The 14,274-nt window shown below is 39.7% G+C and overlaps 1 protein-coding gene across 2 annotated transcripts in view; it reads right to left on the bottom strand.

Moving 5' to 3' along the window:
- Nucleotides 1-5,356: 5,356 nt before the first annotated feature.
- The window catches only part of LOC124040576 (LHFPL tetraspan subfamily member 6 protein-like), a 33,354-nt gene continuing 24,436 nt past the window's right edge, over nt 5,357-14,274 (bottom strand). For both annotated transcript variants that reach the window (XM_046357711.1, XM_046357713.1), the window contains exons 3-4: nt 7,434-7,532; nt 5,357-7,292 (exon numbers count right to left, since the gene is read on the bottom strand). In XM_046357711.1, the coding sequence (XP_046213667.1) occupies nt 7,174-7,292; nt 7,434-7,532 (218 nt within the window). In that variant the 3' untranslated portion in view covers nt 5,357-7,173. The remainder of the gene's footprint in view (nt 7,293-7,433; nt 7,533-14,274) is intronic.

Genomic DNA, 14,274 nt, shown 5'->3' with positions numbered 1-14,274 from the left:
TTTGCTAACTTTCTATACAAATGTATTGGAGTGAGATCATTTCTTTCTTTTGGGATTTGTGTACTGAGTATGTCCACAACTCCATCAAACCATTTAATTGGTAAACTACATGGTAATGTAAAATGTGATTTTTTTTTGTGATCCAATATGTAATATAGTAAGTACACTTATCATAATTTGGTTTTAATCCAGAGAGGATAGCAAAAGTATCTAGATCCTCTATGAGGCCGTGGAGAGATTCAAATTGTGGTTTTAAAAGAAAACATGAATCATCAGCATACAAGGACACCTTAGTTTTTAAGCCACGGATTTCTAATCCCTTAATATTATTGTTTAATCTAATTTTAACAGCTAACATTTCGATGGCAATAATAAATAGATATGCCGACAGTGGACAACCATGTTATACTCCTCTAGGTAGTTTAAAACTTTCTGAGATGTAGCCATTATTTACAATTTTACACCTAGGGTTACTATACATAATTTTAACCCATTTTATAAGCGATTCCCCAAAATTAAAATATTCTAGGCATTGATATATAAACTCCAGTCATACTCCAGTCAAACTCCAGTCATACTCAAAAGCCTTTTCAAAATCAGCTATGTAAACAAGGCCTGGTGTCCCCGATATTTCATAGTATTCTATTGTTTCCCGTACTTGTCTTATATTATCTCCAATGTATCGTCCATGTAAAAAACCTGTCTGATTAGGATGAATAATATCTGACAATACTTTTTCAATTCTATGCGCCAAGCATTTTGCTAGGATTTTTGCATCACAACACTGAAGTGCAAGAGGTCTCCAATTTTTTAAATGGACTGGATCTTTAGATATTTAATTTGGGTCCTGTTTCAGTAATAATGATATCAGACCTTGTCTGATAATCTTACCATTTATATAGGAGTAAAACATGCTAATAATGGTCCTCTGAGTATGTAAAAAGGGTTTTGCATACTTCCACTGGTATGCCATCCAGCCTTGGAGTTGTCCCATCCTTAGAGGCCCCAATTGCATCAAGAAGTTCCTCCTCTGTAATTTTGTCTCCACATGAGTCTTTCTGTACAGATGTTAATTTTACATTATTATTAGGAAAAAAATCCATTCATTTCAGTTAGTGGAGATGGAGGAGACTGAAACGAAAACATATTCTTAAAGTACTTTACTTCCTCTTTCAAAATATCATTCGGTGAATCATGTGTGACTCTATCATTTGTAACAAGTTTTAATACATTTGTTTTGGTAGCATTTCTATATTGAAGATTGAAAAATAATTTGGTGCATTTCTCCCCATATTCCCTCCAGTTCGCTTTATTTTTATAATCTATTACACTGGATTTGTCTTTAATAAATTCCTCCATTTCTTTTTGTTTTTCCTCAAACTTATTCTGTGCCTCTATAGTACCATTTCTATTGCTATCTAACTGTGCTGTTAGTCCTTCAATTTCCTTTGTTAATATGGACTCTTTTGATCTAAATTGCTTTTGTTTTATAGATGAGTACTGAATTGCATGGCCTCTAAAGGCACATTTAAAAGTGTCCCATACAATAAGGGGATCTGCTGTACTTATGTTATTTCTGAAAAAGTCAGTTATAAATTCTTCTGTCCTAGTTCTAAAAATGTTATCATCTAGTAGGCTTTGATTAAATTTCCAATATCCTCGCCCATGTGGAAATTCTGTAAGAGTGATATATATGCCAATTATGTGATAATCCAACCGCATTCTGTCCCCTATCAACACTTTTTAAACTTTTGGTGCCAGAGAGAATGGCATAAGAAAGTAGTCAAGACGACTAGCTAGATTAAGCCTCCGCCATGTTTTTCTCACTAGATCAGGGTGTTTAAGTCTCCATATATCCACTAATTCCAATATATCCATGACATTCATGATTTCCTTAAGTGCCTGAGAGTGATAGTTTGTAGTGTGATTTCCTTTCCGGTCCATAGAGGTATTTAAGACTGTATTAAAATCTCCCACCATAATAATAGAGTCTAGTGTTGCTTGTAGAGTTGATAAATTATTTTATATATTGTCAAAGAAGCTTGGATCATCATTATATGGACCGTATAGGTTAATAAGCCATATCTGTTTATTGTCCAATAACTTATTTAAAATAATCCATCTACCTTGAAGATCTGTTTGGACAATTTGCACATTTGGATCAAAATTACTGTTAATTGACACCATCACCACTTTTGAATTTTTTTGCCCATGGGAGAAATATATTTCACCCCCCAGTCCTTTTTCCACAAAACTTCATCTAAAATTGTTGAATGGGTTTCCTGTAAACAATAGATATTATATTCCTTCTCTTTTAGCCAGGTAAATACTGATCGCCTTTTCTTATTATCTGCTAGGCCATTACAATTGTAACTGGCTATACTTATTTCACCACTCACTATAATGAGACAACTTTCAATTCTATTTATCAAAATATATGTTTGTAAACGTACCATTAAAAAGTAACATGATGATTGAGTGTCTGTATAGCTGTACCATGATATTTGCATTGCTACTAAGTAAACCTCCAATTGGTCCCCACTATCCCACCCTCTAAAAGCCCTCCTCACCACCCCCGACCCCTGTATCCCATAGCCCTGAAAAGACTGGGATCCATCCCCCGAAACAGAACAGAAGTAGATCAACTGCCAAATGCATTTCCATCGCCCTCGATTTGTATTATATATATCCATAAAAAAATACATATATATTTTAAGAATCCTGTTTCTTATTTTCCATAATTAGCTATTAATATTTGTAGTAATGTAGGCAATTTCTGAAAAGGATTTTCCCTCTCACCAGTCTCGCTGTCAAAATTACATTATTACAAGCAATTATTATATTAGCAAACAGTTGTTGTAAATCATCCTCTATTGTCCCTAACATCTTTCACTCCTTCGCAACAGTTGTGGGATACGCACATGCACACACACACTCATACACACTCAACCCTTTCCCCCCACACAACCATAGGCTCACATTCTCAACAGTTGTACCATCCCAGAGCCCAACTCAAGAAAGGTCTTGATTTACAAATGCATTTACAGTTGCAGCTGTATGAGAAGGCCTGCAAGACCGTGCAAAAAAAATGGGCAGAAATGGAGAGATTTTATGAACCATTGTCACACCCTAGATGATGGAGGTCAAATGTACCCCTTTTCCCTGAAACACCCACAACTCGGTCCCCTGTATTGACCATATTTCCAAGCATCTCCATGCAGTCAGACTTTTGATTTTGTGACACCAGGGCCACAATAATATACCCCCTCTCTAAATGTCAGAGTGTGACCCCCTCCCTATGGGTTACAGCAGCTAGTAATGCCAGCACTGCTACTGCCTGGGTGGGGGCACCCCACCGGAATCCCCACTGGCTAGGTACAAGGTTCATCAAGGTTCTCATTAGCAGCTTTGAGAATTTCAATGTATAGTATGCTCTCCCTTTTGGGGCTTTGGCTTTGCAGGACCAACCCTGCCAAGCAGGCTCAGAATCTTGAGGGGGCAGTGCTGCTCTTGGTCTCAGACTTCATTTTGGCTGCATACAGACCGCTTACAGCAGGCACATAAAACAGTTAGGGACTTCTCCTTAGTATCTGGGTCATTCATGTGGGTGTCTAGGGTATATGGTTTTGGACCGTTCCATCAAGGATCATAAATACATAAATGAGATATAATTTATTTTTAAAATGTAGTTCCCCATGATAGGACAATAAATCAATTATACATTTAATTTATCTTAGAACAGTTCCACCATGATAGGACAATAAATAAGACGTATAATTCATTATTAAAAGTATATCTATCATCTGAACAACATTGAATGCTCTCTCATACCCCCGCTCACAGCAATACATTGGTTCTGGGATATGCAACCATTTCATTTCTCACTCAACGCCACATTTTCCCAAACATAACAAAAAATAAATAATTATAAACACACACCACACCATCCACACATTCTGTGCCTTCTGCTTACTGAGTTTTTATCTTCACCATGTTGAATTAGTGCTTGTGTGTTCCAATTAGTTATATTTGAAGATATATAGAAAAGCTATATTTCTTATTGTATTGTTACAATCCATAACCGGGCTAAAATTGTGTTTCATTATTTTCCTCGTCTGAGGACATTGTAATTTTTAAAATAGCCATGGAGTAGTCTTTGTGTCTCTGAACAACTGGTTATCAATATATAGTTTATCGACGACGAGAGCTACTCGTTTCCCTTTTCATCTATTTTCTTTGAAAATTAGATACAGAACTTTACGCCGTTCTGCAATTTCCTTCGGGAACTGATCATCCATGCCGATTTTGGTCCCAGCAAATATTTTACCCAGGCTTTTAACCATTATTTTATCTTTAAAGGAAGCAAATCTGCCAACGATTGGGCGTTCATATCTTTGCCCTCTCTGTCCGAAGCGGTGTACAGAGATCTTAGTTGCACATTTTACATCTAACTAAGATGCTTATTGTAGTATTTCTCAAGTGAAAAAAATGACATAAAAATGATTTGGCTCTTGTTGAATGACAACAAACACTTCATTGAACAATTCCTACTATTGAACAATCCCTACTGTTGACCCATCACCAAGGAAGGGGCGTAGACTTTGGCTTGCCTCGAGAATTTTTGAGGTGTGCACAAACAAACAAAAACTTGCCGAAGACCAAATGAACAAAAACGTCCCAAAATGTTGTCATAATATATGCATGAACTGTTCCTACCTGTTTCGGATGGGAAGCATGCGGATGCCTTAATGGTTTGGCAGTGGACCAATGACATTTGGAATTGGTGTGTGTGCATGCGTGCATGTGTGTGCGTGTTAACCCTTACTAATGATTTACCTCCAGCACCATCTGTTGACAGGTTAACTCCCCTCCCTCCTTGCTGTTCTCTTTATAGTCAACCCTGATGGGTTTTAAAGCCCAAATAACAGCCAGTTCATGTTGTTTGAGCTGACCATCAATAAAGATAAACACGACAGATGGTGCACCCTCGATAACTACTGTGATTATTATTATTTGACCATGCTGGTCATTTATGAACATTTTAACATCTTAGCCATGTTCTGTTATAATCTCCACCCGGCACAGCCAGAAGAGGACTGGCCACCCCTCATAGCCTGGTTCCTCTCTAGGTTTCTTCCTAGGTTCCTGCCTTTCCAGGGAGTTTTCCCCAGCCACCGTGCTTCTACACCTGCATTAATTGCTGTTTGGGGTTTTAGGCTGGGTGTCTGTGCAGCACTTTGTGACATTAGTTGATGTAAAAGGGGCTTTATAAATACATTTAATTGATTCACCAATAATCTGAACAGATGATAAACAAATGGCTGTTAAGGCTTCAAGAAAGACCAATAGTCTCATGCTAGCTTTAGAACTTCTCCACTTCTGAAAGGTTTGTGAATATTTATTAAGACTATTTAAAGTAACAATTCATTTACAGGGTCAAATCTATTGTGTTTCATTCAAATGTAATGTTATATAATGCAATATACTGTACATCATACACACACAAAAACACAAACATATGACAGACATACATTCAGGGACTTCAACATTCCCTGTTTTATAGCTATACTGTAAATAGTTACTGACATAACAGTTAAAAATGATTGCAAGATACCAGTAAGGGTTTATATATTTAAAGGGGTGCTGAACCTTTGGCCTCGTTATTCGGTTTGGACATTAAGAAATGCAGCAGTCATGACTGAAGCCAAAACAAGAGTTGTTTTGGAGTGGTGGTTTAATGTGGGTGATAATCACTCTGCCACAACAGTACACAGTCACTCAACCTTCTAGATAACTTGAAACAGCTAGTGCAAGCAAACTTATTTCACCAATTAGCTACAGCTCACTGGTGTAACACAGTGACAAAGTTGTTTGACATGGTTTGACATTGGATAGCTTATCTCTGGCTCTAGTTAGGGACAAATAAATGACACAATGTATGGTTCAATATTGTCATGTTGCACATATTTTAGCTTTCAATATTTGTATATGAATTTCTCCAATTTATAGTTGGTTTGAGATTTTTAAGTCATTGAAATTTGGACCTTTTAAAATATAGTCCAAGGTACATTGTGTAATTTGCTGATGGTCCCTAAACAGCCCCAGAGGGATATTGAATGCCAAACCAAATTGAACATTGCATCAGGTTGCGTGCAGCTGCGCTCCAAATTGATGATTACTTGGGTGCTGCCAGCTGTGGGCAGGATTTAAATAAACCCAACCCAAGGAAAACTCTTACGTTACCCTTCATTATGTGACATACAAGCTTTCCTATAAATCTCCCTTTTGGACAAGACTGACTTTATGACCAAAATTATCCAATTTACACTTAGTAGTACATTTTGACGCTACAATAAATGTTTCGGACTCATATCGACGCCATGAGAATTCGCTTTTTACAGGTCTTTAAGGCAATACTAGGCCAAAGTGGGAGTACATAACATATTTATTAAATACAGGATGTAAAATACAATAAGTAATATCAAAAGTATAGTAATTTAATATATCTTTACCACTGGTTGTGCCAGTTACCACAAAGTTATAGTACAGGGACATGACAGAATAGAATAGGAGGAGGAATAGAGAAGCAACCATACAACCCAAGGAAAATAGAGACAGAAACAGATGTTGTTCTTGCTGTCAATGAATACAAAGTATGTAGACTCCACTCTTTTGAAATGCTCTGTTGGACAATGGAGTGTAATTGCGAATGTATTGTGTTGTGTTATATTATTTTCTGCCTCAGTACCAAATGCACCACAAGGTAGTCCGCTCTGCTTCAATTATGATGACAGAGTGCATAACTAGCCTATGGCATACAGGCCGTGTTCAAGAGCATCAAAATTGTGATGTTCCATGGGTAAATAGTGACTGACTGATCTACAAATAATATTGAGTAGTTATTTATGATGGTGATTTGTAGATCAGTCTCGACTCGCCTTTAAAGTCAACTGCAATGTCGAACGCGCCCATAGACACTGTCCCCCTGATATTATCCTTTGCTCTGAGTCTCTTCAATTGCCAGTGATGACGGGTATTGGGGGAGGTGGTCATCATGTGGCTGTCCCGCCTTGATGACATCAGCAGGGGGTACTGCTTCCGTCTCTTCCCAGCGAAGCAGGCCATCCAGGTGCATAACATCATGGTCTCTGTGGCTGTCCCGCCTTGATGACATCAGTAGGGGTACTGCTTCTGTCTCTTCCCAGCGAAGCAGGCCATCCAGGTGCATAACATCATGGCTGCTGATGCCCCTGCTCCGGTACAGTAGAACGCCCAGCCAATCTCACAAGAACCTAGACACAGACACAAACACAGCGAATTTGAATCTGAGCCAACATACCATAATATGAGCTGTGACCAATTTGAATGACTTGTTGATTATCAACTTGTGACTTGAATATGATGGTGTTCTTGTGTGGATGTTTGACCCATACCAAGCTCAAACTGGTTGGATCTATTGCTGCAGGTCTGTCGAACTTCGTCACTGTCCCAACCTAGAGGGTAGAGCGCACACCCCGACCCAATCAGCAACGCTGTACAGAGAGAGGGAGGGAGAAAATCATTAGAAATGCTTTACAGCATACATGTGCTAAGCTAAGTCATAACAAACTCATACAGTACATAATACAGTGAACAGTGCAGCTTGCATTATTCAAAACCACTTTTGATGTACTGAAGCTAGAAAGATACCACAAAAGATAACATTCCTGAGATGTCACTTTCACGAAGAGCTTACATATGTCACCTCATTTTATCTTCGGACGGGGCCACAGTGTCTCCTGACCCCTCCTGTCTCAGCCTCCAGTATTTATGCTGCAATAGTTTGTGTCGGGGGGCTAGGGTCAGTCTGTTATATCTGGAGTATTTATCCTGTCTTATCCTGTGTGAATTTAAGTATGCTCTCTCTAATTCTCTTTTTTTCCTCTCTCAGAGGACCTGAGCCCAAGGACAATGCCTCAGGACAACCTGGCCTGATGACTCCTTGCTGTCCCCAATCAACCTGGCCGTGCTGCTGCTCTAGTTTTAACTGTTCTGCCTGCAGCTATGGAACCCTGACTTGTTCACCAGATATGCTACCTTGTCCCAGACCTGCTGATTTAAACTCTCTAGAGACAGAAGGAGTGGATGAGATACTCTGAATGATCGGCTATGAAAAGCCAAATTACATTTACTCCTGAGGTGCTGACCTGTTGCACCCTCTACAACCACTGTGATTATTATTATTTGACCCTGCTGGTCATCTATGAAGAATTGAACGTCTTGACCATGTTATAATCCCCACCCGGCACAGCCAGAAGAGGACTGGCCACCCCTCATAGCCTGGTTCCTCTCTAGGTTTCTTCCTAGGTTCTGGCCTTTCTAGGGAGTTTTTCCTAGCCACCGTGCTTCTACACCTGCATTGCTTGCTGCTTGGGGTTTTAAGCTGGGTTTCTGTACAGCACTTTGTGACATCAGCTGATGTAAGAAGGGCTTTCTAAATATATTTGATTGATTGATTGATTGGTTGAGAAGAGTAGTTCACGATCTAGTCTGGTTGCGGCCGTAACTAGACCTCGTTTCAAAAGGTATGAAAACAATTCTTATTTGTATGCCTAGCAATCACAACTATATATTGTTTGAGACACACTTTTATAAGTCTGTCACAAACAGCTCCAATAAACTCCAAAGATCAGTGGTGGACTGTGTTAAACAGGATGCTAGTCTATTCCCAATCTACACACACACACACACGTGCCCAAACACATACAAGCACTCCGTCCTGGTCACATGGAAACAGCACAGCGTCCCATGCCAAGACAGACATTCCTGCCAGGCCCAGCCACTTCACAGATAAAGGAAGAGGTAAACGAGTCATAGATAGGCTCCCTTCAGTTATACCTAGAGATTGTAAATGCTCTACTGTTTGTGGTTCAGAGACAGACACCAATATAACCAGCGTTACTGTATGTTACTCCTTCCCTCTTCTTTTTCATGGTCCATTGGGACATGGAGATGCGGCTACAACAGTTCATAAACTGGTGGGTGGTGGGTTTATTATTATATGCGTTTTAACAGTATACCGTCAGGTTGCTCTGTTTGTGACACCATCCACAGTGAGTTTGTTCCTGTGCTTGGCGAGGTCTGTGTAGCCTACACCACCGACAAGTCTCCACTCATCAGAATGATATGTAGGTTCAATCCTGTTTCCACTTTCAAAGTCAATTAAACACTCAGGATGAAATGAAATTCACATTTAAAAAAATGCTCATAGGTTCAACATGTAATTACACTGAACAAAAAAAGGTGCGCAACATGTAAAGTGTTGGTCCCATGGTTCATGAGCTGAAATAAAAGATCCCAGAAATGTTCCATATGCACAAAAAGCTTATTTCTCTCAGATGTTGTGCACAAAATGTGTTTACATTGCAGTTAGTGAGCATTTCTCCTTTGTCAAGACAATTAATCAGCCTGACAGGTGTGGCATATCAAGAATCATATTAAACAGCATGATCATTACACAGGTGCACCTTGTGCTGGGGACCATTAAAAAAAACACATTGCCACATAGGTCTCAAAAGGTTTTCAGGGAGCCTGCAATTGGCATGCTGACTGCAGGAATGTCAACTAGAGCTTTTGCCAGATTATTGATTGGTAGAAAAAGGACCAATGTTGTTTTAAAGAATTTGGCAGTACGTCCAACCGGCCTCACAACCGCAGACCACGTGTAAGGCGTCGTGTGGGTGAGCGATTTTCTGATGTCAATGTTGTGAACAGAGTGCCACATGGTGGTGTTGGGGTTATGGTTTGGGCAGGCATAAGCTACAGACAACGAACACAATTGCATTTTATTTATGAAATTTGAAATCACAGAAGTACCGTGACTGTGAGGAATGCGTACCGGCGGCAGAGAAGTCAGGCGCAGGAGAGCAAAGACTGTTACAATGGCGCAGTTTAATAATCAAAATCACTGTGAACAAAACTATATATATGGGACAAAAACCCTTCGCACGCCAGACATAACGTGCATAAGCACTTACAACAAACAATTCCGGACAAAGACATGGGGGAAACAGGGGGTTAAATACACATGTAATTATGGAATTGGAACCAGATGTGTGGGAAGACAAGACAAAACAAATGGAAAATTAAAAGCTGGATCGGCGATGGCTAGAAGGCCGGCGACACCGACCGCCGCCCGAACAAGGAGAGGGCCCGACCTCGGCGGAAGTCGTGACAGCGACGAGACCCTGAGGTATCTGTGACCAGCATATCTGTATTCCCAGTCATACGAAATCCATAGGTTAGGGCCTGATTCATTTAAATTGACCGATTCCCTCATATGAACTGTAACAGTCAAATCTTTGAAATTGTTGTGTTTATTTTTTGTTAATGGATCTACAGTGCTTTCAGAAAGTTTTCATAAAACATTGTTGTGTTACAGACTGAATTCAAAATGGATTCAATTCACCCATCTACACACAATATCCCATAATGACAAAGTGAAAACATGTTTCTAGACATTTTTGTACATTTATTGAAAATTAAATACAGAAATCTCAAGTATTCATACCACTGAGTCAATAGTTTGTAGAAGAGCCTTTGGCAGCGAATACAGTTGTGAGTCTTTGAGTAATTCTCCAAGAGCTTTCCATACCTGGATTGTGCCATTTATTATTTTCAGAATTCTTCAAGCTCTGTCTAAATTGGTTGTTGATCATTGATAGACAACCTTTTTTTGGTCTTGCCATAGATCTTCATGTAGATTTAAGACAAAACTGTAACTCTGCCACTCAGGAACTTTCACTGTTTCTTGGTAAGCAACTCCAGCATAGATTTTGCTTTGTGATTTAGATTATTGTCATGCTGAAAGGTGAATTAATCGCAGTGTCTTGTGGAAAGCAGACTGAACCAGGTTTTCCTCTAGGATTTTGCCTGTGCTTAGCTCCATTACATTTCTTTATACTGAAAAACTCCCCAGTCCTCCGATTACAAGTATACCCATAACATGACACAGCCACCACTATGCTTGAAAAAACAAATTAATGTGTTGTATTGGATTTGCCCCAAACATAACATTTTGTATTCAGGACAAAAACTGAATTGCTTTGCCACATTTTTTAAAGTAGTAGTGCCTTTAGTGTTTTGAAATAAGTTTTAATTCTTCTTTTCACTCTGTCAATTAGGTTAGTATTGTGGAGTAACTACAATTTTGTTGACTCATTCTCAGTTCTCTCCCATCACAGCCATTAAAAACTCTGTAACTGTTTTAAAGTCACCACTGTCCTCATGGTGTTAATCCCTGAGCGGTTTCCTTCCTCTCCGGCAACTGAGTTAGGAAGGACACCTGTATCTTTGAAGTGATGGGGTGCATTGATAGACCATCCACAGAGTAATTTAAAACTTCACCATGCTCAAAGGGATATTTGAAAAACCTCCCTGGTCTTCGTGGTTGAACCTGTGTTTGAAATTCATTGCTCGACTGAGGGACCTTACAGATCATAGTATGTGTCAATCATAATATTAAACACTATTTTTGCACACAGACCATGTCCATGCAACTTATGCGACTTGTTAAGCACATTGTACCCCTGAAAGTATTAGGCTTAACATAACAAAAGGTTGAATACTTATTGACTCAAGACATTTAAGCTTTTTATTTTGATTAAATTAGTAAAAATGTCTAAAACATAATTCCACTTTGACATTGTGGGGTATTGTGTGTAGGCCAGAGACCCAAAATCTTAATTTAATCTAGATATATGTAGGCTTGATTCATGAATTCTATTTTGCAAACACCAAGACAAAACAGTTCTCATCTACGGTATGGTCTTGGTTATCCTGGAGCTTACGTCTCTGCTGCAGCAGTCAGAGCATGCCAAGCGCTCCTCGTCTATCTCCTGACTGTGGATGCAGGCCCCACATCCTAACCCTGCTGGCCTGACTTGCGCAGGAAGCAGAGGACCGGGGGAAAGAGACCGGCTCAGATAGATACATATTAATCCCCCCCTTCCCTTCCCTTCCCTCGCCTCGTCAGTGTTGAGGCATGAAAGAGACAGCAAGGGAGCAGGCAGGCCATATGGTCAAAGAGGAGCAGCCAGCCAAAGCCTGCCGAGGTTCTATTGCCTGCCACATGAACACCCTATTCCCTTTATTCCCTAAATAGAGGGCCATTTGGGACGAGCCCAGGGACTCACGACTTCAACACCTACAACGCCAGAGAGACTATACTCGGAACTCTACCGCAGCTCTGTGAAGAGAGGAGCAGAGAGGGGGTTTAATCCTACAAATCTGACTCTTGCAGACATCAACAGTATAGTAGTCAGTGTGCTAGCTGTATTTATGTTATGTTATATTCATTTGATCCCGGTGTATGTAAACGTGTTCACTACCAAACCACAATGGAGATATTTGTGAAAAAAAGGAGTTTGACTGTCCTTGTTCTACTGGAAATGCCAAAAACAGACAGTGTCAGAGAGAGGAGACGGGTTGGAGATGATAACTGCAGTATGTACTGCTAATATGGTGTTTATAGAGTAGGAGTTGAGTGAGTGAGTGACAGGGGTGTGTAATGATGCAGGAAAGGAATGTAGCGTGAAGTTATACGGATTACAGTGAGGCCGTGACTATGGTAATAGAGGCTGGGCTGGATTAGATACGTGTGAGTGGAAATGGGGAAATTAGGTCAAGACTGACTGAACTTCTGAGCAGCAGCAGCACTACAGAGCACAGCATGTGTCGATGTCCTATATACTACACATCTCTGAAGTGCCATAGGCCACAAAACAACAGATGAAATATTGCCAGGAGCATATTCTGTGCTTCGATCTGGCACTGTATAAGACTTCTTATACTATCATATGGTGATGGCATCCGTTCTACTAAAGCAAGAGCATTGCTTACAGTATAAATCTCTCTGTGTACACGACACTGACCTAACACTGAGGCCAGGATTCAATACGATTGTGCATTGTCAACAATAAAAGGCAATGTTCCTGTGTTTGGGGAGATGGCATTCAAGGTAAACGTTGCAGATGTCGACTCCAACGGTGCGGTCATATATAATCCCGGCCTCCTCTCATCCTCTCACTCAGCTCCTACAGATGCTTTATTCAAGACACCCTCTGCAAGGATTCTTCATTATTTTGCCTCTGGATATGCGTCTTAGAGTCTTATTATTATTTATTTCCCCTTGTCTGAATTGACATATCACCCATCTCCCCCATCACCTTTCTCCCCCATCGTGGTGCCTTTCTTTAGTAGCAGCAATCCCTATACTCATTTGACATTGGTATTGTCTCCACTGAGTATTTTGTCTGCAGTTCCAGCTGGGGTTTTAATCATACCAAAGGCTTAGCGAACGACATATCAAAAACCTTACATTCCCCCTCTCCCACATCCACTCCTTTGCCTTGGAGATACTGAACAACACACTGATGATTCCCTGGATTCTGTGATCACAAATCGCTTTTCTCTACGTATGGCCAATTATAACAAAGGGAAATCTTTGAGTTATAATTTGTCTCCTATTTTGGATCAAATTAAAATCAAATCAAAGTTTATTGGGCACAGATTTGCAGATTTTACTACAGGTGCAGCGATCTAAAACAATGCACAAATAATCCCCAAAATGCAAAATGAAATTAAGAAATATGAGGACGAGCAATGCCAGAGTCCAGAATATATATACACACTACTGTTCAAAGGTTTGGGGGTCACTTAAAAATGTCCTTGTTATTGAAAGAAAAGAAAACATTTGGTCCATTAAAATAACATCAAATAGATTAGAAATACAGTGTAGCCATTGGTAATGTTGTAAATGACTATTGTAGCTGGAAACTGATTATTATTTTAATCAAATATCTACATAGGCGTACAGAGGCCCATTATCAGCAACCATCACTCCTGTGTTCCAATGGCACATTGTGTTAGCTAATCCAAATTTATCATTTTAAAAGGCAAATTCATCATTAGAAAACCCTTTTGCAATTATGTTAGCACAGTTGAAAACTGTTGTCCTTCTTTTGACTAGTTGAGTATCTGGAGCATCAGCATTTATGGGTTCGATTACAGGCTCAAAATGGCCAGAAACAAAGTACTTTCTTCTGAAACTCGTCAGATGATTCTTGTTCTGAGAAATGAAGGCTATTCCATGTGAGAAATTGCCAATAAACTGAAGGTCTTCGTACAACGCTGTGTACTACTCTCTTCACAGAACAGTGAAAACTGGCTCTAACCAGAATAGAAAGAGGAATGGGAGGCCCCGGTGCACAACTGAGCAAGGGGACAAGTACATTA

The sequence above is a fragment of the Oncorhynchus gorbuscha genome, linkage group LG01 (assembly GCF_021184085.1).
Source record: "Oncorhynchus gorbuscha isolate QuinsamMale2020 ecotype Even-year linkage group LG01, OgorEven_v1.0, whole genome shotgun sequence".
Classification (NCBI taxonomy): domain Eukaryota; kingdom Metazoa; phylum Chordata; class Actinopteri; order Salmoniformes; family Salmonidae; genus Oncorhynchus; species Oncorhynchus gorbuscha.
Note: the sequence above shows the minus strand (reverse complement) of the source record. Positions and strands in the feature narration are given on the sequence as shown.